The sequence below is a fragment of the Mus caroli genome, chromosome 12, assembly GCF_900094665.2.
Source record: "Mus caroli chromosome 12, CAROLI_EIJ_v1.1, whole genome shotgun sequence".
In the NCBI taxonomy this organism is placed as follows: Eukaryota; Metazoa; Chordata; class Mammalia; order Rodentia; family Muridae; genus Mus; species Mus caroli.
In genome coordinates, this window is record NC_034581.1 from 95,590,982 (window position 1) to 95,617,615 (window position 26,634).

General features: G+C 50.5%; 1 protein-coding gene across 2 annotated transcripts in view; it reads right to left on the reverse strand.

Annotated features, from left to right (window-relative positions):
* Positions 1-26,634, reverse strand: part of Ccdc88c (coiled-coil domain containing 88C) — a 121,754-nt gene that overhangs the window by 65,807 nt on the left and 29,313 nt on the right. For both annotated transcript variants that reach the window (XM_021178770.2, XM_029484730.1), the window contains exon 4: positions 9,252-9,321. In XM_021178770.2, coding sequence (XP_021034429.1) covers positions 9,252-9,321 — 70 coding nt within the window. The remainder of the gene's footprint in view (positions 1-9,251; positions 9,322-26,634) is intronic.

Sequence of the window (26,634 nt, forward strand, 5' to 3'; positions counted from 1 at the left end):
TTCTAAGATTTCACTAGTAAAGAAAGAAATTTTTTCCTAAGTCCCCAGGCTACAGGTTTGACTAGTTTCAGGGAACACAGCAGGACTGACTCTCTTGGGTCCCTGCAGCAGGCAGCAGGCAGCAGGCAGCAGGCAGCAGGCAGCAGGCAGCAGGCAGCAGGCAGCAGGCAGCAGGCAGCAGGCAGCAGGCAGCAGGCAGNGGCAGCAGGCAGCAGGCAGCAGGCAGCAGGCAGCAGGCAGCAGGCAGCCGGCAGCAGGCAGCAGGCAGCAGGCAGCAGGCAGCAGGCAGCAGGCAGCAGGCAGCAGGCAGCAGGCAGCAGGCAGCAGGCAGCAGGCATGCAAGGCTGGGTAACTTAGTCAGCACCTGCCAAGCACCTACTGAACACTTGAAGAATAAAGGTCAGCAAGTGCTCTAAATGCAGACAGATGTGGACATAAACAAATAAGCCAAACATTTAAAAGAGCTGAGAGACTCGAGAGATGTCTCAGTGGCTATAAGCACTGGCTGCTCTTCTATAGGACCCAGGTTTGGTTCCCAGCACCCACATGGCATCTAACTATTGCCTGTAATTCCAGTTCTAGGGGATCTGACAGTCTTCTGGCCTACATGTGCACTGCACACATGTGATACAGACATGCACACAGGCAAAACACACACACACACACACACACCCTAGAAACAGGACTTGGTTTGTAGCGTCAAGCAAGGCTTCCCGGCACCGGGAGCAGCATGTGCAAAGGTACGGGGGTAGGAAAGCGCGATACTTCTCAAACTGTAAAAGCTTTGTGGTTAAGCCTACTGGAGCTGGGTTTCAGAGAGATGGTGCTAGGGACGAAACAATGTCATTTTCTAGGCCAGATGACTCACAAGCAACCCCAAGTAGTGAAGTCAAAACACTCACGTTGTCTTGTAGTATCCTGGACAGTCTGAGTCAGTGGCAGAGTCTAAGGAAACCCTACTAGCCTGTTTACAGCCTGTCTACAGCCTTATAGAGTCACCATGGAAAGCAGCAGATGAGCTGGCCAATGAACACACACACAAAACCGAATGATGCATACAGCACCTAGCTCCAGTGCAGGAGAAAGCATCCAATTTTGGCGGGAATCGGGTCCCCTCCCCCTTCCTTCATAACTGAGTGCCAAAACAAGTAAAATTGAGCTTTGATCAAAATGCCTGTCTTAGCTACATTTCTTTCTCTCGCCGCCTAGCCCCTCTTCTCTTCCAGGTTTCCAAAATGCCTTTCCAGGCTAGAACCCAGGCTGTGATCTGCTGGCCAGACACAACACAATTCTACACACAGTGAGGTGTGGGATGGAAAGTGGCGGGGCAGTTATAGCGTGGAGCTGGGCTAGGGCAGAGGAAAGACTCTGGACTGTCCCCGAAGCCCACACAGACAGTAAGGAATCACACCTTAGAGTCCTGAGCACAAGTCTACAGCCTGGTACCAGCATACATACAGAACTGGTCTTGCATAATGCTGGTATCTTTGGGTGTCTTCCAGCCTCCCTCCTTGGTTCCCTTTGGCTGAAGCCACTGGAATGCTTAGAGCTGGCCTCTTGTGTTGAGAGTCAGAACCTGAATGGACCCCGTCACCTGTAAGAGATTGCTGAGGAGCAGGCAAGGCTAGCATCCTTTTCTAAAGGAGTCCTTCCTGTCCTAGCTGTACACTCATCCTAGATGAAGGCAGGAAAGAAGCAGTGGGGACCTGGAGACAGGGTCAAAGAACAGGGCAGTTCAACCTTGTCTTGTTAACTCAGCAGGCTGAGGACCTGTAAATCCCAGGCTTGTGGGGGTGAAGGTGGGGGTTTGGGTGGGTGTGTCAGCCTTACACTCACACAGTAAGTATACAGATAGAGTACTGGCCTGAGCATGCAGAGATCTGCTGCCTCTGCATCAATGGGCACTGCCACTGTACCTCAGAATCAAGTGCTATGGCTACCATTTATGTTAACCCCAAAACAGTCCTGAAAGAACAGCGTTATCATCTCCATCTTACAAAGGAGGAGGAGGAGGAAGAGGCTGAGTCAGAGAGCTAAGATCTGCTCCTGAGCCCACAGTTATCCTCCACCTACCTCCTCTCTGATACCCCAGGACTCACTATGCAAGTGCTTTTCCACGTTTGTTGACTAACTGACTGACTGACGCTAACTGCTGTAGGAGATCTCTAAGATAGCAGTTTTGCTTTCCACAGATAGATGTCTTTCTTAGTAATTCTACATTCTGCTCGCCTCTGGGTTTACATGCTAGGGTGGCCCACTAACGCTGCGTTCCCTGGTTTTGTAGTTAAAAACCGGTCATTTCATAAGCATGATTACAGGGCTGTCCCACTTTTAAAAACAGCATTTTGAACATGAACATGGTATCAATAATCCCCCATGTACATCTAGAGGCTCACCCAAGAGGCCTAGCTCTGGGGCCTTCCTGGAAGCTCTGTCTAACCCAAAGGCAGTGATTTATTATTATTTTATTATTTAGATAGAATAGCCTTAGGCACTGCCATGCAACCATGCACAGAACTGCTCAAGTGTGGGAGCACGGGGCAACCTCCACCATCCACACTCCACTCGAGACATAGGAAGCAGCCTCACATTCTGGGGCAGGGTGTGTATGTGTGTGTCGGCTTTCTCAGCCTCAGAATGCGATCACACATGACACCCACCAGGCACACATGTGACCATGCAATCCCCTATTTTTCATTTGGTCCTTCAACAAACATTATCAACTATACACTGGTAGGCATACAGCCACACTGCTGTTTGAAGTGGTACAGGGATACCCTAAGTGCACCTGACCAGCTGCCCCATCCATCCTAGTGTCTCTCTGCCTTCATATCAAGTCTGTCCTATGCCTCTGAGTGCCCTGGCACCACCACAAAGGACAGAAGACAGCTGTCCCCAATTTGAAACCACAAGCCCTCAGGACACCCTTACCACCCTAGCCTGTCTCTACCAGCCTGGGCTGCAAACTTGATAGAAAATTCACCAAGCAAATAAGAGAGAGAAACACAGTTTGCCCAGGAGAGATGAGGGCCATGCAGAAGGAACACAGTCAAGGAACCTCCCAGAACCAGATGGAGAACCCCAGGCCCAGACATCAGTGGGAAAGACAAAGACCTTTGACAAATAACATCTCCTCCTTCACCCTCTTCCTCCGACTCGGCCGGTCGAAGCCACAGAGAGCAGAACTGCTAGCGGCCATGGTGCTGGTGGCTGAGGCTCTCTCTGAACTCGACCACTCCAGGAAGTTTACTAAACAAAGCCTGGTTTCCTAGCAGGCCCTGCTGGCCAGAGGGCTGGCCCTGGACTGCTGCGCTGGCCCAAGAGTGTGCTGGGAAGCAAGCTCTATCTGTTCCTAGGAGGCATGGCATGGACTTGTAGTGTCCAGGCCACCAAGTCAGCACTGTGGCCTGGCAAAAGGGACACACTAGCAAGCAGCAGGGAAGCCAGGAGCAAGCTAACATGTCCCTCAGCATCAGAACATCAAGGTGCGTTTCTGAGGTACTATTCTCAAGAATCAAACGAGAGATCAAAATCCTGGTAAGAATGGGGGTTTTACAAACTGACTGTATTTGCTGTTTTTCTCAGTGCAGTGACAAAGTACTTAGAGAAAGCAACTTTACAAAAGAGGCATGCAGGTCGTGGTCTGAAGGAATAGTCTCATCATGGTGGGAAGCTGTGGTAACATGCGTGAGGTGGCTGCCCATGCTGCATCTGCAGTCAGGAAGCAGAGAGGTCAATGGTAGTACTCGCTGGCTTCTTCCTTTTCCTCTTTTTAATTCAGTCCCAGACTCGATCTGAAAATGTCCTCAGAAACACACGTGGATCCCAATCGAATCAAGTTAACAAATATTAACCATTAGCGCTTACATTTTTCTCTCTCTTCAAAGAACTAAAGGTTTTTCCAATTTATAGTCAACAAGATGCTTGTTGGTAAAAGTGCCTGTCACCAAGCCTAACAACTTGAGACTGACCCCCACCCCCACCCCCACCCCCACCATGATGGAAAAGAGAGAACAGGCTACTGAGGGTCGTCATAGGATCTTATTTACACTGTGGTGTACACACACTCACCACACACACACACACACACACACACACACACACACACACACACACACAGAGTAAATGTAGTAAATAAAGAAAGAAACAGGATTAGAATACAGGCCTGAATAATGAGACAAAGGCATAGGCAGGCTGGAGAAAGGGCACAAGAGTGGCTCAGCAGCCACATGGAGACTCTCAGCAGCCTTGTCACCCCATCCACCCCACTGTAGGACTGCAGGGGGTCAGCCGGGGAGGAAAGGGGAGGACCCTTTCAGTTCTGAGGGGAGCAATCTAGCTATCAACAAGGTGGATGGTGACAGGCAGAGCCTGTACCCCTGCAGGGTTACAGGACGTGGCCTATAGAACGAGCACGCCCACCCTGGTACCCACCCCAGTTAGCTGTGCAGGGCTGTTCCGCGTGGGCTGCATGAGGGAGGCTTCCATGGATCCATAACTTCTGGGTAAGGAGACATGGCCGCCTTGAAGCAGTCCTCCCAGTAGGCTGGATCCTGCACATCTCCAACCCCGAGCTCCTCCCACCTTGACAGCCCTCTGCACCTCTACAGTCTGGATGGAGAATGCCCCCCAAAGGCCCGTGTGTTGAAGGCCTGGTCCCACAGAAGAAGAATGAAGAGATCTAACAGGAGGAACCTAATGGGAGGTCCGAATTTTGTCCACTGAGGCACACCATGACCTCAGCTCTGTGGCCCCAATGTGGGTAGTTTTGCTCCAACATATGCTTCAAGGTCCCAAAGGACTGAATTATGTGTGTCAGCATCCCAACAGCATGATTAGGCCGTTCCCCTGTAAGAGGCGATCATCTCAAGTTCTAGTTCTGTGACAGGAAGCAAGCATGACTTGCCTTCTCTGCTAAGGGCTCATCAAACCCCTGCCCAAATACCACGGCTCTCCTCCTGCCGCGTAAAATGAATCATTCCCTCTGCACAGAGAAGCACGAGGGGATGGCCTCCATCATGCCTTCTCCTCTGTACACTGGGGACTTCTCGGTGGCTCCTGGCTCACTGGACCCACATAGTGACCATCTGAACAGCAAGTGCTGGGTAACAGGTTTGGGCTGAGCTCCTTCTGCAAGGCTCCAGCCAAGGGGCAGCCTGCTAGGATGGAAAAAAAAATATGCAAGGGCATTTGTGTCTCCTTGGAAGGGGCCAGAAAGCAGGCCTGTGGCTCCTTCAACCAGAACAGCAGACATGCCAGGGTCTCGCTTGTGGTCGAAGAGGACGGCTATGCACCGACTACTCTGAGCAAATGCTACATCTGCCCCTCGAGACCTATGCTCAAGTGTCATAAAAGGAGCGCTTGGGACCAACAACCAACCCCACTAACAGCTAGCCCCAAGAACTCCAGCTATTCTCACAGACAGGTCCCTGCAAAGTACACACATGGGGTGGTAACCTCCACTGACCCCAGGAATCTGAACTGGTATTTAGAATGAGCAGAGCAATGGTGGCGGCCAGTACTGCCCAGGACCTACGGCCAAATACCCCAAAACCATGATGTCTGCATAATGTATGGATTTAAACATGTTTACTGTCCTCCATGCCTCTGTACTTCTATGGCCCCTTCCCTTCCAGTTTAGCCAATGTAGATGAGATCAGCAGTTTATAAGTCTGTAAATAACTACTGCACTTGGATACAGGCCTTGGAAGAAAAAAAACCAAGCTCTCTTCCAGACTGTTCTATGATGCACTGCAGAAATTAATTTGCTAACACTCTGGCTTCTTGTCAGACAAATGTAGTCTTTTTGTGTGTGTGGCACAGTGACAGGCCTGGCAGCTGAGAGACCGCAAGTGCTGTACACACTGCTCTACCTCGTTTTACAGTTAGAGCTGATGTGAGCCCTTGCTCCTCACGAGGCTCCTGCAGAACAGTCTCACCAGTAAACCAAACAAATGGGCTTGATGGCTATGCAGCTGGCAAGATGGTGCGGCTCTCTCTGTGGGTCATCTCTGGCCTAAGGAAGACACAGCTGTTACTGAGCAGGGATTGAACCTCACCCGGATGACCTTTTTTTATGTCTCCAAGTCCCTGGTTAAACAGCTGTAGGAAGCTGGGCTTAAAGGCGTAGCATATGGAGGGAGGGGAGCAGGCCTCCTGCACACAGGCTGTAGCACTAATGCCAGGCTCTGATGGAGGCACTGGGGTATAAGATAGACTGTTTGCTCAAAGGAGCTAGGGGAGAAGGGAAGACAGGACAGGATACATAGGACAAGGAGGCCAAGAGGGCTGCACTAAGAAGAGTGTGGCAAACAAGAGAAGAGCAGTTGGTGGCGCCAGGAGGGTGTGTCACAGTGAATTCGTACTGTTTTGGGATCAGAGACCTTGTTCCATTGCGGTACATGTGCTAACAGCACAAACCTAATGAATGTCAAACGTCAGCATGCTATGATTAACTGTGTGGTGTGAGCCATCTGCCAAAAAAAGCTCAGGTGTGCCCCTCATTAGACGCAGGAGACAGAAGGAGTGTAAAGAGGAAGTCTCTCTACTCCACGCAGCCACGGTTCCTTTTAAATGCTAACTCTGTTCTTTGTGTAAAAGGAACCACAAAATGCTTCACAACATCTATTTCTTTTTTTCAAACTTTAAACTGAAAATTCGATTCCATAAATATGTCCCTCTGCCTCTGGGATTTGTGTTTGCATTTTCTTGTTGGCAGATGTCTCCTGCCATCCTCCCTGACTCCCAGAGCCCCTTGAGAGCCCCTGTCAAACTTGCCTATCCGTGCACCGTGGGGAGGTGACCGCTGCCCTCAAAGGCAGCCTGCTGAGGCCACTGTCTAGCATGTCGGTCAGTCTGCCTAGGCAGCCGACCTTAGGTGTGGGTGCCATTCTTTGCTTTAGTATCTGACGTTCACTGTCTCACCGCATCACCTGTCTTCAGGAACTGGACCAGAGCGTGCACTGGTTATGTATTGCAGGGAGGCCTTGGGACCACTCACCTCACCTGCTGGCAAACACTAAAAGGCAGCTTCCCCTGATGTTCTGAGGATGGACTAAGGGGGTAGTTACACAATTCTGTAGATGTGTGAGAAAAAGCCATGACATAAACTATACACTCAAAAAGGAGGAGATTTAACATTATGCAAATAAAGGTGGATTAGGCTAACAAGATGGCTCAGTAAATAGGTGTAAAAAGAATCTACTTAGCCGGGCGTGGTGGCGCACACCTTTAATCCCAGCACTTGGGAGGCAGAGGCAGGAGGATTTCTGAGTTCAAGGCCAGCCTGGTCTACAAAGTGAGTTCCAGGACAGCCAGGGCTATATAGAGAAACCCTGTCTCCAAAACCCAAAAAAAAAAAAAATAATAATAATAATAATAATCTACTTCCAGGTATTCTGGTCTGGTGTCACCTGGACTGCTTTCCCTGATTGGGACAATCTGTCTCTGGTAGTAGCGAGGGGCCTGGAGGAAGAGGAGGGGGGAAAAAGGCATTCCAGATTTGGGGCCAGCAGAAAGATAGGGGAGTGGCTGAGCAGGGCAAGGAGAATGTGTTGATCCACTCACCACTGGCTTTTGCCTCAGCGCCATGATCTAACCAACTCTGTGGTCCACAAAGGTCAAATGCTGGCAACTGCTGAGGCAGGGTGTGTGACACAGGCAGAACTCAGGCCCCAGGGAGCCCGAGCTGCCAATCAGCTGCTCTGCTCATCAGCCTAGCGACAAGGGCGTGTGCATAACTAAATTCCTCACCTATAAATGGGAATGACACCGGCACACCCAAAGCACACTGTCATTTCCACACTTTAAAATGTATTCAAAGGCTGGCACAGGAGCAAGCCTTCTCTAGCTCCTCCTCTGCCCTCAAAGCAGACAGAACGGCGGCCCTTGCTGGCACAGCTACCTTACAAGCCGTCATCTGTCTCCTGGCTAACACCAGCCCCGCATCGACCTGGAAGACAACACAGTTCTCAGAGAGGCAACCCGCTTCCCCAGGGTCACCATACACGTCTTTAAGGTCCCAACCTTCCCTAGAGCCCAGAAGTGGCTGGACGAAGCCAGAGCTGGAGTTTGGAGGACCAAAGTCTCCTTCCTGCTGCTGATGTAATGAGGTGGAATGGGGAGGGTCCTCACAGGCAGGGACCACCAAGCAACCTGGTGGACAAGGAAGGGCCACCACGTCATGCTGGTGACAGATACTCACGGGCCAGGGTCAAGTACATTTCTTTTTTTGGTGTACAATACAAAAACAAAACAAAACAAAAAAAGGTGGGCACAGTACCAACTAGAGCCCAGAAAGAATGTCCTGCCTACTTCTACTGTACCAGGAAGCTGCTGCTAACACTCCTAAGGTCATGCCATGGAGTGAATTGAATGGCTCTTTTAAAAGTCCCGTCCTAGGCTGGTCACTGGGTCATACCTTTCCTCCAGTTGTAAGACAACTTAGGTACTGTCCCAATCAGGAAAAAAGGACAGCTAGACCCCAGGCTGTTGAGGCCAAGGAGCAGCTCACAGAGTTAGGCTCCTTCCGTAAAAGGACCCTTGGCCTCAGCCCACCCTGCAGGTGTGGTTGCCTTGTTTGTCTGAGCCCCTCAACTACTCTGAGGATCCAAAGAATGAACAAATGGAGGCAGCACAAAGAGCAGTGTGACAATACATAAGGGCGGCCACACCACCTGGGTCACCTGGGAATTATCTGTGACACCCAGAAGGTGGCAGGAGGACTTTGCCATTTTACAGACTTACGCAGTGTCCAAGAGCCCTTGCTGGCCAGGTGCTCTAAGTCCAGTGAGGGACATGGAACCACATAGGGGACCACGGGACCACTCACGGAACACACACAAACATCACAGGGTCCCTGAGGGGACACACTGGCTCCCCTAAATGTGCTTACTTCCCAATCTAGGCGCACACGCACACGCATCACAGTGGAGTCCGATACCATGGTTACAGAGAAATCGTGCCTGCAAAGCCCATCACAGCTTCCACTCCCAAAGTCAGCCCAGCCCTCTCTGATGGGACAAAGCACAGGCCATCTCTGTCTCTGCAGGCACATCTGAGGCTGGAGAGGGAAATGCATACTTGGCTTATAGCCTCCGGATGACAAACCACTCTTTAAAATGGTACCAAAACCACCGCGTGTTTCCCTGCGCCGCCTCCAAGCTGGTATCCAGAGCTGTGGCTAACAGCTGTCCAAACGGATGGCACTGCCCAGGCGCTACAGGAGGTGGGGGTGGGGCTCATACACTCACCAGACAGCGGGTCTTTGCCAATCATCAAGACATTGGGCAAATTCATTACGATCAGCTGCTGGAGAACTTCCTACAGACAGAGAGAGAAAGACACCATTAGGAGCAGAAGAGTAAAAAGCCTCTGGGTAAGTAACAGCTAATAAAGTCACTGGATAAGTGTGCAGCCACGACACGACAACTGTAAAGACCCTAGAGGATAGGATAAGCCACTCGACAGAGTGTAACCGTCCTGTCCTGCCCATCAAATAGAAACGATGGCTGCATATGCAGAAGCTTGGGGGGAGACAAATGGCATGCCGGGATTAAACTTGTTTTTAAAAGCTCCTCTGAATTGTTTTCTGTTCATAGAGCTGGTGCTGTTAAAATAAAATAGGGAATAAAAAAATGGAGATGCCACCGAGCATTAACAAGAACTGCGGATCTGAGGGCAAGATGAGGCTGTGGGGCATATTTTAATACAGGAGATTTTATTTTGTTCACAGTGAGTGACTTTGCTAAGAGGAGAATAGCTACTCAGTCAGTCAGGTGGCCTTGGGGACAGCTGCCTCCTGACCCTCAGAGGAGTCCTCCAAAAGAAGGCAGGACATACATGCCCATCAGTCACAGCCTGGTACCTGTGGGTCTTTCAGCTCTGTTCTGGCTCCTGGGCAGGGCAGTGTGTGCATCTGTCTGTCATTCCCGCCGACTCTTTGCCCACCTGCAACTAGAGACCCTTTCCACGCAAACAAAGGGACCCAGAGGGTCTGCGACAGGGCAGGGCGTCTTCCAGCTTAAAACTGCTTCTCACAAATTGGAAGAGAAAAATCCAATTGGGGGCTGGGGAGATAGATGTCTCAGTGGGTAAAGTGCCTACTGTACAAGCATGTGAGCCTGAGCCTGCATCCCTAGTACCCATGTGAAGAAGTGGGGCATGGCAGGGAGGATATTACCTTTGCGTGTGCGTGTGGCAGGGGCAACAGGGGCAGGGGGCAACAACAAGTGATCTCCAGAGATCAGTGGCCAATCAGTGAGAGACTCTGACCTAAATCCAGTTTTACGGAAGACAAGGAAAGGACTGGGTGCACGGCAGTGAAGCTTCCAGCCTCTGAAAGTGTGTCCTAAGATGCAGCTTTCTCTGCTGCACGAAGGGGCAGCACAGCAGGCTTCCCACTGGCATTTGAAAGATGAGACTACCCAGTGGGCTCATCTCACAACACCTCACAACCATCTGAGAACCATGAGGTGGGACGCTTGACAGCGGGGACTGTCTAGTACCTGGGCTCACACGTCACCTTGCCAACCACGGCTGTCATCTCAAACACAACTCTCAGGTAGCAAGACACAAAGCCCTCCCAGCACATGTGCAAACAGGGCATCTGGGAAACGGGGTTCTCTTTGGCCAGCACGCCCATCCTGTCAGGCAGCGCCCTGCCTGGGCGGGCCCCAGCATGAGGCTACCCTGGGAGAATAAGACCATCCTTGACAACTGTCTGCGTCCCCTTCTGAGCCCTGGGCTTTCCTGTCACCTTGTCCAGGCCTCTGAACCCTCAAGCACTCTTCTCAAACAGAGGTAAGTATAGGAAGCAAAGCTCTCTTCACTGTCCTCAAGGTAATCTGAGGTAAAGTCTCTGGGAAGCTTCACACTAACAAAATATCATTAGCAAGTGCTGTTAGGAAAACGGTCTTTCAAAACTGGGGCGTCGCCTCAGTTAATCACTACTTCCTAATTTCCCTTAAGAAAAGCGTTATTTATGCAATGAAAAAAAGTGTTTTATGGCATGGGGAGGGAGGGAGGACAGATGACACACACGCCTATTTCAGCGCTCACACGGGTGAGGTATGAGGACTGCCATGAGTTTCAGGTCTGCCTGGGCTACACAGCAAGACACCGTATCAAAGAACCAATAATAAAACAACAATACTTTATAAACAGACTTTTAAAAAGTGGTTCCTCTTAAAACACCAGGTGTCTCCTAAAAACCAAGTCAGTGGGGAAAATTCTCAAGTGCCACTAACCAGTTCCCTTAAAGGCCCAGCCATCACTTTCCAGCAAGAGCTAACTCACAGGAGAGCAGGCTCACAGGTCAGCCCCGCTGCTAACAGGTAACTTGAGATACACAGTAATTCCAAATTTTCCAGAAGCCAGCTTTAAACAGGTAAATAAAAGCGAAAGTATTTATATGATACTTTTAACCCAGTGTATCTAAATATAGCCATTAAAAAACAAACCTCGAGATAAAAATTATTATCGAGTCATTTTACATTCTTTTTCAAGGATCTTTGAAATCCAGAGTGTACTTTACACTGAGATCGCTCTGCAGTTGGTTATGCAATTTGGAAAAACTTGAATTGTATGCGTGCATAAAATTTACAACCAAACAAGTCAATTTCAATTCCTTAGTTGTTCCAAATGCACTTAAATGAATACCTGCTCTTTCAACCCAAATGAACTACGACAGTAATCCATATCCCCAGACACATCTCTGACAGCCATGGATGGCCACAGGATACCCACAAAGGTGACAAGGCGCTCGGTGGCCCCCAAGTTCCCTTGCACCTTTGACCTCCCCCAACAAAAGTCTAGCAAATGTGTCCAGGCTCCCACAGTGGTGGAGCCTCCTTCTAGGCCAGGCCCTCAGCCTAGTGGGGACGTGAGCAGGGTGCTGACGAGAGGCCCCTCTGCCTGGCACTCGGAACAGAAAGCCACTGTGACACGGCTGCCAGTCTGCTTTGGACACCTGGTCCCACCCAGGCTGGCTGTGAGAAGCAGGGCTGGCTGCTGCTGGAGTGGAGCCCAGTGCTGTGTTCTCCAGTCCCCTAGACCAAACCACCCCAAAATACCACAGCTGCATCCTGACATGGGGATGAGGGACAAGCCTAGACACAGCCTTAGGCTTGACAAATTGTCCTTCCAGAGAGAATCCCCTCACTACCCAGTGTGGCGGGTAGGATTTTCTACCCTCCCCTCACCACCCCACCACACTTTAGATCTGCTTGTCACTGCCTCACTTAAGATGCTGTGGAAACCCCAAATTTCCCTTTTCATAAACAAAAGTGGACTAAATCCGATTCTAGTATGACCCACTGGCAGTTAATGGCTTCGAACAATCCCCCAAATCTGGGTCAGTGGAGGGCGTGTTTGCATCCTGCAGAGGCAGAGGCAGCCTGAGACACAGGGAGGAACCAGACGGAAAGTGCTTTATCTTGTAAAAATAAAAAGGTATTCTTTCTGTCATCCCCATCTGGGCCTCAAATCCAAAATATAGGACCTCATCGATTGCAATCAAAGACCTAGGAGAACAGCCAAAACACTCAAGGGGCACCTGTCACCCCAGCTTTGATGGGCTTCAGGACAGCATCGGTTGCCTGCACTATGAACAACACCCTCCCTGGATTCTGACCCTGGCTGGCAGCGAGTACAAGGAAGCCAGTTTCAAGGTGTGTGGTTTTCAGCAGTCACTGAATGAGTTCTAAGAACATACCAGGCATGGATCTTAGGTCTGTCATCCCAGTACTCAGGAATGTGAGGCAGGAAGAATGCCCAGAGTCTAGGGCCAACCTAGGCTACCCAAGTAAGATCCTGCCTCAGAGAGTTAAGAACAGAACCAAAGGGCAAGCTGAATGGAGATCTGATGAACAGACAGACACTGTTAGATACATGTTTAATGGGAAGGGAGGAGATATTTATTTATTTATTTATTTATTTATTATATGTAAGTACACTGTAGCTGTCTTCGGACACTCCAGAAGAGGGCATCAGATTTTGTTACGGATGGTTGTGGACCACCATGTGGTTGCTGGGATTTGAACTCTGAACCTTTGGAAGAGCAATTGGCACTCTTAACCACTGAGCCATCTCACCAGCCCCAGGAGGAGACCTTAAGAGAAACCCGAATAGAGAATGTTCACAGTGATCAGGACCACAACACGTTTTCCTGAACCTTCAAGCACACTTCTAAAAAAGAGGCAAGTATAGGAAGCAATGCTCTCATCACCATTCTCAAGGTAATCTGAGGTAAAGTCTGCTTAGCGAGCTCCAGGCCAGCCAAGACCCTGTCACCAAATCAGTCAAAGAAAAGAACAATCACTTCATAAAAAATGGAAAGAATAGCCCTCCACCACCCTGAATGAAACTTAAATTTTTTTTTAATGTGTATGGGTGTTTTGCCTACATGTAATGTATATACGTCTGTCCTATGTATGCCTGGTACCGGTGGTGTCCAAAAGACAGTGTCAGGTTCCCCTGGGACTGAAGTTATAGATGGCTAGGAAGCACCGTGTATGAGTACTCACAAAGAACTTAGGGTCTCCTGAAGGGAGCCAGTGCTCTTAATGGCTGAGCCATTTCTCCAGTACCCTGAAACTCAGTATTACAGGTTGCCGATTTATCCGGAAAGGAAACTAAGAGCCGTGGAAGCCAAGGGCACAGGTTCAGGACTCACTCACTCTCTGTGAGGGCTGGCATAGCAGCTGTTAATTCTGAATTGAGAAGGAAGCTCCCCCAAAATTAAACACTCTGCACAGGCAGCAGGAGGAAAGCGACGCTCTCCGTTGCCAAGGAGATGGGGATGGTCCACGCAGCAAAACAGGAGCTCTCCGCAGCGGCAAAACAAAACCACAAAGAAATCTTCCTGTTGACCTACCCACACTCTCAGTCAGAGTCAAGACTAAAAGGCAGGAACATGGATGACATCAGCTTTGTGTGTGCTGTTTGCACACCCTTCAGGTCTACGCTGGGGTTCAGGCACTCACAGAACACACACTGCAGACCTTGCCGTGGCTGAGAATGGCAACTAGGCAGATAGCCACAGCATAGCACAAGTGCAGTCAAGGGCTTCCCAGTGGCAGGAGGCTTATGGCCTGGACTGGAAGGATGCTTAGGAGTCTGACAGGCAAAGAACTAAGCTGAGAAAGCTGTCCCAGGTTTCATGTGCACTAGAGGATGCACAAGCTGCTCTTCCCACTGAGATGCCCTTCTCCACACAACCCTGCAACACCTGCCAGAGCCCTCTCAGCTCCCAAACCTCAGCCGAGACAGGACGCCCACGAGCACATGCCTGCTCCCCTGTCTCTGTCTGTCTCAATTTCTAATTCTTCATCCGCCACTTACACGGTACATTTTACTTGTCAATCAGCTCCCCACTCGGGCATCAAGAAGCCTGTGACAGTGACAGTTGGGAAGATTTAGTCAGAAAATACTCCCGAAGGTTTGCATTAAGGCTTCTTACAAAGCCTCTTTTATGCAGGTGTCTTCTCTCTCCCATACCGATGAGGAACCAAGCCCTGAAAACCCGACTGTGCCTGTACAGCGCTAGCATTGCGTTGTAGCCATGCCTTCAAACCTGGCACAATCTCTCGCCATTTCCTTAAGATTCACAGCTTGTAGTTGTTAGCAAAAGATGAACTATTTCAAAGTGGGAGGGGGGGAAAAAGTAATGGTTTATAATGTTTTATAATTTTCCGTGAGAACGTCTATAAATGGAGTACTGAATATAAATGTTAAAAAAAGATGCATTCCGAAGTGAGTCTGTGATGCTGGCTTGAACGCAGTGTGCTTTATAAACTGTAGAGTCCCAAATGTGATCATCTTCAGAGCAAATGAAGCAAAACAAGGACTACCCCTCAATTCCCAAACTACAGCAGAGACAGCCCTCAGGGCCGGCCTCACCGGTCTACCCTCAGGGCCCCACTGTGAACCATCTGCAGAACTGCAGGGTACAGCTCTGCCCCGTGTGGCATGAACAGAGACCCTGAAGTTGGGAGGAGTATAATAAGGGTCATCTGTGCCCTGGTGGCCTGGCGCCTGTGCCACCACCGATTTGCATTCTTACACATGCTACATTGCAAAATCTCTCACCTGGATTTGGCCAAGAGGTTTCCCAGAATGCATTTCAACAACACTGTGCGAAACAAAAACTGCCTTCCAACATGGCTCCCACACCCTACCTATCACTTCACAGTTCTTACTAAAAGTACCCAGCCACAGAGAGGTTCCTGTCTCGTTTCCCTCCCATCAGTCCTATGAGGTGGCAAGGACAGGAATCAACAGCACACTGTCTGTGGGACCTGTTGCTCAGAGATTTCACAAGAGTAACCAGGGTGAGAGGGGCAGGACTGAGTTAGCTTGTCAGGCTCCACACACTCTCCCCATGGCCCAAGCCAGAGCATCTCCTGCAGCTGACACCTGCTTCATACCTTCACTATGACATGAGATTGCCAGACTGCCACTTCAGCCCAGGCCAGCATGACTCCTGAGAGAGCAATAGGGATTTGACCCCAAAATCATGAGCCACGGAGAGTTTTTAGAGACTGTTACCACCAGGACTACGATTTTCCAATTTAACTGCAGTGAAGAAACATAAAACAGTGATTTATCCATGACACCTGCTCAAAGCACGGACCGGGGGGGGGGGGGGGGGGGGGGGGGGGGGGGGGACGAGGAGCTTGTAATTCCATCTGCGCAGGGGCCTCCAGTCCTAACACAGACCCTGCTGACTTGGGGCAGGAGCCCTGGTACAATCAGCGGGTAATGAAGTGCTTTAGTGTGAAGAGGCTACCATGGAGTGCTGCTGATAGACTCAATCCATCTGTTCCGCCTCGTTTCAATTAATCCAGGGTCCCCAGGGCCCGAGACCAGCCGATCTGAACAAGCACGGCAGCACGGGTTCCCCTAATTAGGCCAAGCTGTGCTGTAGAATAAGGCAATCTTAAGGCCTGTGTGACGTTACCAAGTCACCAGAAACCCTCCTCAGACAGAACAGAACCAAGCACCAGCCTGTTCCCTATGAACAGAAAGACAGACAAATACGTCTGAGCTGACCGGAGATAACTGTAGGGAAGGGAACTCCAGAAAAGCCAGTACCAGAACAGCACTCCAGCTTCTCAGCGAGAAGTCCATTTCCTTCAGAATGGAAGCAGGGGAGCGGGGAGGCTTGGGGGCAGACGGTGGGACCCCAGCACTGCCTGCTCAGACAAGCAAGCAACTGCACACCCATCAGGAGGAGCTCATGGAACTCGAGAGGGATGGACCCAGAGGACATTTCAAGTGACCCCAAGAAACGCCTGGCCCTCTGCCTTATGATGTGTGGTGCTCCTGGCTGCTCTCTGGGCAGCTGTTTGCCTAATGCCCAGGAAGCAAGGCAGGTGAAAGTGCTTAGGGAATCCGGTATGAGGTGCACACATGCTTGGTCACAAAGAAGCCAGAGGGGGGCTTTGGGGATCAAGTTCTCTAATAATGATGTCATCAACAACCATAAATGTAGGGGTGGCAGGTTTCATCCATGCACAAAGAGTCCAACCAACATCAGAAAATATGAGGAATTTACTCTTTTAAAGTCTTATTGTTTATCATGTGCACGTGTGCCTGTGTGCAGCCAGGGGTGTGGGAGCTGGAGTCACATGTAGATGTCAGCCACCCAGTGTAGGTGCTAAGGACTGGACTTGGATCCTCGTTGAGAGCACTGCCCATTCTTAACGACTGAGCTGTTCCCCAGCTCCAAGGATCCGTATTTCAAATCAGAACAGCCTTATGGATTTTCCTATAGAGCCAAAAAGTGCTCTATAGGAAATACAAGCCCAAAGTAGAATAAAATTTGTGTCTAGAACCAGTTCCTACTGGACCCTGCCTTAGGGCTCTCTGCATCGCACCACAGAGCCTTTGCTCAAGAGTGTGCAATGAGGTCCCACTTTGCACCATGACACGCCCCCCGGGAAAGGAAGGAAGGAAGGAAGGAAGGAAGGACGGACGGACGGACGTGTGCAGCTGAGATGAGAGAGCTGTGTCTTACACCTCAGGGCTGTCTCATCCTCTACCAACCAACATTTCCATTGTTAGCTTACAGGACAGCAATGGAGAACGGCAGCTAGGAGTATACAGGAGTCCAATCTTACAAGCAGGAGAGATCTGACTGTTGTCAACCAGGTGCTAGAGCTCTGGGCTTCCAGCAAAGGCCAAGACGTTCCCTGGTGAGAAAGTAATGAGCTCCCAGGAGAATGGACTGTTAGAATGACTGAGCCTGCATCTCCAACCGCCCCCCCCCCCCCCCCCCGCCCTTAGGGAACAATGCAACCTGCAGGGTGGGCTAAGACAAGCATGACACATGCCATCCAAGGTGCAGCGAAGTGGTAGCCCAGCACTACAGTGCTGTGTTAAGAACAAGGCACTTCTCTGGACCTCTAGTCATGTGGGAGGTCCTAGGCTAACACTGGCAGACACCTTCTACCCTGAGCACTCTACTAACCACCACTCAGTGACCAAGGCAGAGCCTTTCCTACATCCCAGCGAGTGGCACCACCCCAACGACCGCGTCCCAGCCCGTCTGGCACACTACCCTCCATTTCTTCATTCTTGGGGTCTAGAGCAGGAGCAGCAGCACGTGACCAGGAGCCTCCAGCTAAGATGGCAGCCCACATCACACGGGACCTGTGAGAGCTTAAAAGCACACTGGAGTGGAGGTGGCACCCAGGTCTATCACTCCACATACCAGGACAAGCTTAGACCTTGCTACATGAGTACCCTGGGACCACCAATACTTTGGGGTTAGCAACAACCCCATTCCATCACAAGCATCTAGAAGGCAGAGAAAAGCTGTGTGTGGTTTTACTGAATACTGGCCTCTCTGGTTTCTGGATGCCTTCTGGGAGTTATGTGGGGTACCTGTTCGGAGATTGTGGACCAAAACCAAAAACCATAAAACCTGCAGGGTGCAGAGAGGACAGTATGTGGGTGGACCTGCTCTCAGAGCCCACAGCCAGAAGGAGGCAGTTCCTCCAGCAAGCCTAGCACCCTAATAAAGACAGCTGGCTGCTGAGCAGAAGATGCTGGGAGGTCGGGGAATCCCGCTACTTCGGTTTAGAGGTGGTGAACAATCCTTAAAGGTTCATGAAAGAAAGCTTAGTCCCCGGTGTGGCAATGTTAGAAGGCAGTGGGACCTTTAAGAGACAGGACTGGATGAATGGGAGGCGATTAGATAGTTCTCAAGGGACCCCTGAATCTCACTGGCTTTCTGCCTGTTATGTGATCTCTTCTGCACCCACTCCTGCCTTTGTGACATCCCCTGCCATTAGGCATTCAAACCAGCTGCCTGGTCCTGGGCTTTCAGTCCCACAAACTGTGAGCTAAGTAAGTCTCTTATAAGCTACACTGCCTCAGACGTCTTGTTACAGTAACAGAAGGGGTTCAATCAGAGGCTCTAAGAGGGAGGTGGTCTTGAAGTGAAATGACAACGAACAAAGAACAGGTACCAAGCAAGATGTGCAGGTATGTAGGCGGCCTGGGTCTGTGGCAGGGGAGGTAATAACAGAGACCAAACAACCAAACAAGATGCAGAGGTGCCTCTACCCCGTCCTCCAACCCCAAGGCTGAAGTAATATATTTCCCCTCCAGAGGAGGCCCAGTGTGAGCCACTGCTCAGGGAGTGACTCACCCAGGAGTGCCCCATCCACAGAGCCTCTCTGCCAGACAAGCAAGTGTTCTTCCTAACCCACGGGTGACCAAGCTCCACACTCAGCATGCAATCAGGCCCCCAGCCCATGCTGACCAAACCCAAAGCCACTCTGGTAACCCTTGGCTTTTGCTAGGTTGTCAGTCCCAACACTCTTAGAGGCACAGATGTTCCCTCCTTGCACTGATTTAGAAAAGCCTGGCTGTAATGAAGATCCAAAAGTGGAGCCCTTGAAGACAGACAGACAGACCATGGCTACTTTTGCATATATAGAGAGAGGGTGTCAACTCCATCCTTGAAGCTTCAGAAGCAGAAATTCTCTCACAGCTGTCTCCATCCCTCTGGGCCAGGCATAGAAAGGAAGGCAGGCTGAACAAGTTCACCTGCAGGGACTTTCTTCTCTCTCCTCCAACTGAAGAGGAAAAACATACACACAGCACGGGGACGGACACACACACATGGACACATACACACACACCTGCCTGTATCACTGGGGTAGTTTTGACTCTCCAGAGCTAGTGGGGACATCCTCTGACAATGGAGGGGCCTAGTCTGGGCTTAGTGTGGGAGGATCTGCAGCAGTGGATGCACGCTGACTGGATAAGTGCTAGACTCAGTGTGTGCTTGGGAGAATGAATGACAAAGGCTGCAGGGAGAAACAGAGTCGATAAATGAGCAGGATTGTGTGTCCACCCTCCAACAGTCCCCTCACTGTCCCCCACCCTATGGGTAAATCTCTGTAAACTGGCCACTTTCCGCAGAGACAGGTGTCTGTAACAAGAGAAGACACTTCACCTAGAAAGCAAGAAAGCGCCATCACCAAGAATATACTCTCTAGCAGGAAACTGGGGGTGGGAGTGGGGGTGGGGTGGGCGGTGGGGTGCAGCTCAGGACAGAGCTGACACCAGGGGGGGTGGAGGTGAAGAAACCAGTTTCATGAGTAATATATTGGCAGGAAGTGAAATCTCAACAGATGTTATCAGCTTTAGGGCTGCCATTCCGGGGAGACACCTACCAAGTTGTGACTGATCAGAGATGGCCACAAAGGAGGTTGGTCTAGTTCAAAGAGGGGGCTACAGAACCTCAACACACACACTGCCCATCTCCAGTGCAAAGGATACTTTACCTAAGGAGCCGGTAACCAGCCAGGTGCTGCGTAATCTTATTTAGTCCTAAAACAGGCAGGTGGAACCAGAGTGAGGTCATTAGCCGTCTGCCAATACAAGATCCACTCCTTTGATGCCAGCACTCTGCAGGCAGAGGCAAGCATATCTCTGTGAGTTTGAGGTCAGCCTGGTCTACTGAGTGAGTACCACATTGATCAGTACCATAGCGTTATACAATGTCTCAAAAAGTGTGGGGGGGGGAGAAAGGGAGACCCACAGATCCCTCTGACAGCTCAGGGCTCGGGAGGATGTTGAGGCAAAGGAAGAGCTGAGAAGAAGTACATCTGAGTCATGGGTATCAGGGCCTCAGATGAAATAAAGACTGCACAGGACAGGCGTGTGATGTGGGGTGTGAGTCAGGAAGAGATGTGGAATGAGAACTATGGGCAAAACAAAGATCAAGTGGGAGGAGCCCCGACCGAAGAAGCCTCTGGAAGCCCAACTACAATCTGCCCTGGGCTCCTGCAGTCTGATATGCAATGCTGAGGATCAAAGACCCCACAGGTGAGCCAGGATTTCCAAGGCATTCTATAGCTGGCTTTTAGGCTCAGGTGGCTGGCGAGATAGCTCTCTGGAGTGTAGGGACCCTGAGTGGGGCTGGCGAGATGGCTCAGCAATTAAGAGTACTGGCTGTTCCCCACAGGGCAGCTTACAACTGTAGCTCCCCTTCCATGGAATCCAACATCCTCTTCTGGCCTCCTTGGATACTAGGCATACGTGGATGCAGGTAAAACACCCATACACACAGAATACAAATTTTAAATCTCAAAAAGAGGAGGGGGGATTCTAAGGCCAGATCTGAACTCAAAAGCAGAATGTGTCGTGGTTGACCGGACAACATCTGAGCCAGGATTAGGTATGGTGTCGCCCCCTCCATGTAATCAAATGTGACAGGTGACTACAACGGTATGTGGTACTGAATGGCTAAGGGATTGTGGGCAAGAGCGATCTTCACTGCTTACAAAGCTATGCCCCGGGCTTTGTGGATCAACCAGCCTCACTTTGCAGTCTCCTTTCTGGTTTGTGGGCTCCTAAAGTGGGAATGGCAGCCCAGCACACAAGAGAATCAACGGCCAAACGATCTAATGCAGGGACCACAACTCCCCAGGAAGCATGCTCACCTTCGATGTGAACAGCCTGACAGTGGATCTTACTGACAGGGATTAAAACTGCCCCTCAGCCAGGCAAATCATTGAGCTAGCTGCTTTCTGAGGACCATGGGCCTTTCCCCTTCCTTCCTGTTCCCAAGCTGTGGGTAAGGGAGTGTAAGGCAGACAGCCAGGGTCAAAGAGCATCTTCAAGGAGCTCCGAAAATCAGAGCAGCAGTCACATGGTGCCACAACCTGTCAGCTGCGGGCCTAGTAATTTAAGCACGTCATTTTTGCTCAGTGCAGCCAAACCTACTGGGAAGAAGCAGGCATTCCACCCCGCCCCCGCCACACCAACAAGTGCACTCCCTTTCTCCAGCTGTAGCCCGAAGATGACATGAGAAGACCAACGGCCCAGTAACTGAGAGCCCTCCACACGAGCTTCTGTGAGGCACGGGATGGCCAGCTCACTCCAGCTGCACATTCTACAGGAAGTATGAAGATGCAAGCTATGAGCCCTAGGGCACGGCCAGAAACCCCCAAGTGGAGTGTGACCGTCCAACGTTGAGGACATGATGACTGGTGACTGGCAAATCTGGAGGTCCAAGGGAAGGCAGATGGATAAACATGCCAGGCTTCTCTGAGACCCTCCCAAGTCTAAGCGTTCTCTCAGGACTCCTGTAAGCCACCTGTCTCCATTTTCAGTTTTGCATACTCAGCTGCTTCAGTTCTAGATTCCTTCAGGTCTTCAGTCACTCAAGTGTAGCTGAGCCTCCCTCTGTTCACAGCAGGGCACCAGAGAATGAATGTGAATGAAATTGACAGTTTTTTCCTGCCCTCGGGGCACTTGATCAGCCCTCCCCACTGTGAGATCAGCAAGGAACACTGCCTGCTGGGTATAAAGGAAAAAAAAAAAAAAAACCTGCTTGTAAAGAGAGAGTGTGGCAAGGCCAGCACCAGCTAAGCTGCCGCCTACCAGAAAGGCAGAAGTATGGCTTACTCCACCCACTGGGCAGGTCCTCCCAGATCAGCCACCACTGGGTAAGCCTCGCTGGCTCAGTCTCTAGCTGGCCACTCACGGTAGCCCCAGGCTTGTTGAGATGGGAAAGGGCTGTCTCCCCAAACGTCAGACTGCTGAGGCCCGACAATACCCTGAGGTTAGCATTCCAGAATTGCGGCTGCTGCCCAGTCAGGGTCAGAGGGTGAGGCTGCCCTAGGAGACAACCCTACACCTACACAGACAAGCCACCCCCATTCTCTTCCTCAGGATGGCTATCATCCTGTGTCCACTGAGACACTGGCCTCCCCAGAAGAGAGACAGTAAGGAGTTACTGTGTGAGATTCTGTCACACACACACACCACCAAAATGAACTGACTAATTAAAGAGAAACTGAATAATAAGGGCCACCTTTCCAGCCCCACAGTACATATCAGTTTTCCTCTAGGGAGGAGTCAGGAATGATGGCTGATGGCTGGCAGGGTCAGTGTAGGACAGCCACCCTCAATTCAGTTGGACCATCAGTAACATACATTCCTGTGCAGAGATGCTGGGCTTTCAGCCCGTTCCCTGTGGACCACCTCACCACACCCTACCCCTCGGTGGACTGCTGCAAAAACAGCAGTTCATGCAAATGAGAGTCTGAACACACAGACCCTATGTGGCAAACTATCTGACCAGCACAAGTACCTTGTTAACCCAGACAACTAGTGGGCAGATGGGATTTAAGAGTCAAGGGACGCCCAGGTCACTCGAGGATGAGCAGACAGGACCACAGGAGTCACTGGGATTCCAGGTCTCTCAGCACATGAATGCAAAGGACCCCAGGGTCTAGAAGTCAACAGGAGATGCTGTACGCAGGCTTTTAAGCCACAGAGTTCATGGTATCCGCATCTTGTACCAGCAATGCTAAGAACAAGTGGCAGGCTATGAGACACATCACAGAGAATTATGCTCAACTGTGGTGACAAAGACTTGAAAAGCAGCAACTCAGAAACTCCAGTTTATGAGAAGTCAGGTGAGCCCCGGCACAGGGTGGTGTGACCCTGGGCACTTTTGATCTCAGTGCCCTTTGGGTGGAGACTGGGACCATGGTCAGTTCCCTGCTCTGCAGGAAGAAAAGGAAGGAGCAGGCAGGCAGGCAGGCAGGCAGCTCCTCTCAGGAAGGCTTCCCCAAAAAGCATGGTAGCTGTGCTATATACACTTCACACAGCCAAATGGTCTGCCTGGCCACACAGCTACAATGAGACTTGGAATTCGGCTGTATGGGAGAAAGCAGCAAGCAGGCCCAGAACTAGGGAGCTATCTACCGCAGAAGAGAAGATAAAACTTGACCTCTGACCTGTGGGGATTACTATCTCACGGGAGACCCACATGAACACATGTGGAAACGATTACCCAGGGAGGCCGTACACTAATTGTGTGTCACAGATAGGAAACAAGTGGTTAAGGAAGAGAAAAACCAGGAGCCGGCTGAGGTCACAGTAGCCAGCAGGCATCCTGGCAAAGGGAGACCTGAACTGGAGGGACAGGTGGTGACTAGACAGAAGCAGGGGGAGGGTAACTATGACAACACAGACTCCACCCCCCAGCAAACGCTGGGCCACAGCGGCCTTAGCTAAAACCAACTCCAGCTGCAGGATTGTTAGCCTGACACACAGAATGGGGTTCATTACTGAGCGGAATCCTGGGCTTCTGGCTCTCTTCTCCATGAGACAGACACACTTTCATTCGGCCACATTCCACAATCTGATGACTACCTGCAAAGCCTCAACCCAAAACAAAGGCCAGGACCCCGACAGAACCAACAATGTTATTAACCAGACACCCCACTCCCAAATCCCCAAACTGAACATTTCCACTTGCTTCTTTAAATCCTGTTATAATGCAGGTACTCCTAGCAAGCACCTCGGTTTTAGTAGTCGTTCACCTTACAACAAAGGCACAGTGCAGCGTGAGGTGTCCGGCCGGAGCATGCTATTTCTACCTAATCTTTATGTATTGCTAGAATTCATCTTCAGCAGCACATGCCACTACACTTAATTTGTTTAGACAGCTGGGTAATATTCCATTGTGCAATCCTGTCTCAGTGTACCCAACTGTCCTCCACTGATAGGCATCTGGTCTGTTTCCAGGTTTTTGTTATTGTGCACTTGAGTACGGTGGGCCATTCCCTTCCGTGTCTCCTAACGTCCGTCTGCGTGCTATCTTTTCTCTGGTATGTGCCTAGGAAGGAAGCCAGGTGGGCTGCAGGCTGTGTGCAATGCCAGACAATGCCAGATAAATTTTCCAAAGCAACTGTGACAATTCACACTCAGAGGAGAAACAGAACAGTGAACACTGAGTCACAGGAGCCCAACGGTGAACCTTCCTAGGTTTGCAATGTCCCCTTCACAGAACCAGCTAAGCCATCACAAACCAGCATTGCAGATTAATGTGTGCAAGAACCAGGTCCTGACCAGGAGCTAACCTGACTTTGAAACCCTGTGTTCTGGCACCCACACCTCCCACCAACAAGTAAAAAAACACCCAGTTATCTCTTGCCTGAGGCAGCAGCTCAGACAAGGGAAGATGACACCTCTTCTTTGAAGATAGTACCTCAAGGATAACACCCACTCGGGGTCAAGTGTGGAAACACAGATAAGATACTTAGACCAGTCTGAGCAAGACCAGACCATGGCCGTGCAGGGTGGTTTGAGAATGGGCTGGGGGTATGTCACTGCGAGGTCTAACTGGTTTTATAGGTCCAGTGTTTCTCACCTCATCATTAAGTCCCCTGATTCATACGCCTCCTCTCAGTCAGCCCCCATGGGTCCACAAAGAATGGATACTGGGAAGACGTCACCTCCCCTTCACAGCAGCCTGACACCTGCTCTCCTTGACAGCTGTCAGCATGTTACTCTGAGCAGCTGGCAGCCACGGCCTACCTCAGCAGGCCAAGGCCCCCAATAGGAGTTCTTTATGCATTCCGGCCTTCCTAGTGGTGGGTCTAGGAAAACATTAGCTGTCCATCCTCAGGAGGTTTAGCTACTGTGAAAGGATGAGAAAGATCGCTGACAGGGTTTCAAGTGGGGCAAAGCTGTTGGAGCTGGCCACATCCCCTGTGAGGAAGCCCCTCCACGCTCAGAGATGGGATCTACAAGGGCCCTTCTCCTGGGACCTTGTCTGCAGAAAGATCCTGAGAGAATCATGACCTTACACCTTCTCATTTACTCTTCCTGCTACTGTCTGTCCAATAAAAACAAAACTCACTTTACTATTTACACACGGGCATTATGAATAACCTTTGTAAACCTACCAGTGATGAGGTTCCAGTCATTTGAGGGAGCTCTCGGTACGCCACAACCTTTCAATAAAACATTAATCATCTAAAGCTCAAGAATGAGGAAGGGCAAGAACACAGAGCCACAGTGCTATGAAGCAGCCTCTTTAGAAAGGCCATCGTGGCCGGGCGTGGTGGCGCTCACCTTTAGTCCCAGCACTTGGGAGGCAGAGGCAGGCGGATCTCTGAGTTCGAGGCCAGCCTGGTCTACAGAGTGAGTTCCAGGACAGCCAAGGCTACACAGAGAAACTCTTCTGGAAAAAAAAAAAAAAAGAAAAAGAAAGGCCATCGTGACAGCAAGGCCACAACACAACACCACACACATTCTGTAAGCTTGCTTTCCCTTTTTTTCTTTTTTAAAATTACATTTTTAGGTGAGAGAGACAGATGCTGAGTGGTTAAGAGCATAGACCGCTCTTTGCAGAGGACCCGAGTTCAGTCCCCCTACCAGAGCGGCTTTATTTTCTACCCTCCGTGACGGTGACTGCCAGCCACTAGCCCATCAGATGCCAATCATTAGGATGAGTGTGTGGCCCGCCAATCCCAAGCAAGGAAGATGCCATAACATTGCTGGTGAAAGATTAGGCAACTCTTCCACTAGCCAAACAGGATCCTCTTCCTGCAAGAAAAATAAGCCTCTAGCTGGAGCCATGTGTGTCTGGATGCACTCTTCGCTGGGCCTCCTGGGTGCTGTGGATCCTGTATGGGACACGTCACACATCACTCATGGCTCCAAGAAGCTCCTGGTTGAATGGAAGAGAAGGGTGCAGGGGCTTCCCCTGTAGGCTTCTGGTCTCTTGTGCATGCATGATACGTAACAGAGACTTAAGACCCACCAGATCCATGCTACATGTGGTGTGCAAAAGATGTCTCAACTAGAACAGAGAGTACTGGAGATATAACACACAGAGCCAACCAACCAGCAAGCACACAAAAATCTTCCAGGGTCAGGATATTCCTCTTTGCTGTACAAGAGTTTCTGAGCACAACGGAACATCCTTTCCCCCCTCTGTCACAAGGCGGCTACAGAGAAGATGAGCACTTTCTTATATGACTGCACTCACACACTTCAAGTACCTTTTCCCCAAGGGCTTCATAAATAAAGCCTTCTGCAGGCATTTTGAAGCCAATCCAGAAGTTGATGAGTAGGCGGGGCTCCTGACACCACATTCTCCCTGCTGCTGAGAGAAAAATGCTTTAAAACCTAGCACCGGGCTGGTGAGATGGCTCAGTGGGTAAGAGCACCCGACTGCTCTTCCGAAGGTCCAGAGTTCAAACCCCAGCAACCACATGGTGGCTCACAACCACCCGTAACGAGATCTGGCGCCCTCTTCTGGAGTGTCTGAAGACAGCTACAGTGTACTTACATATAATAAATAAATAAATC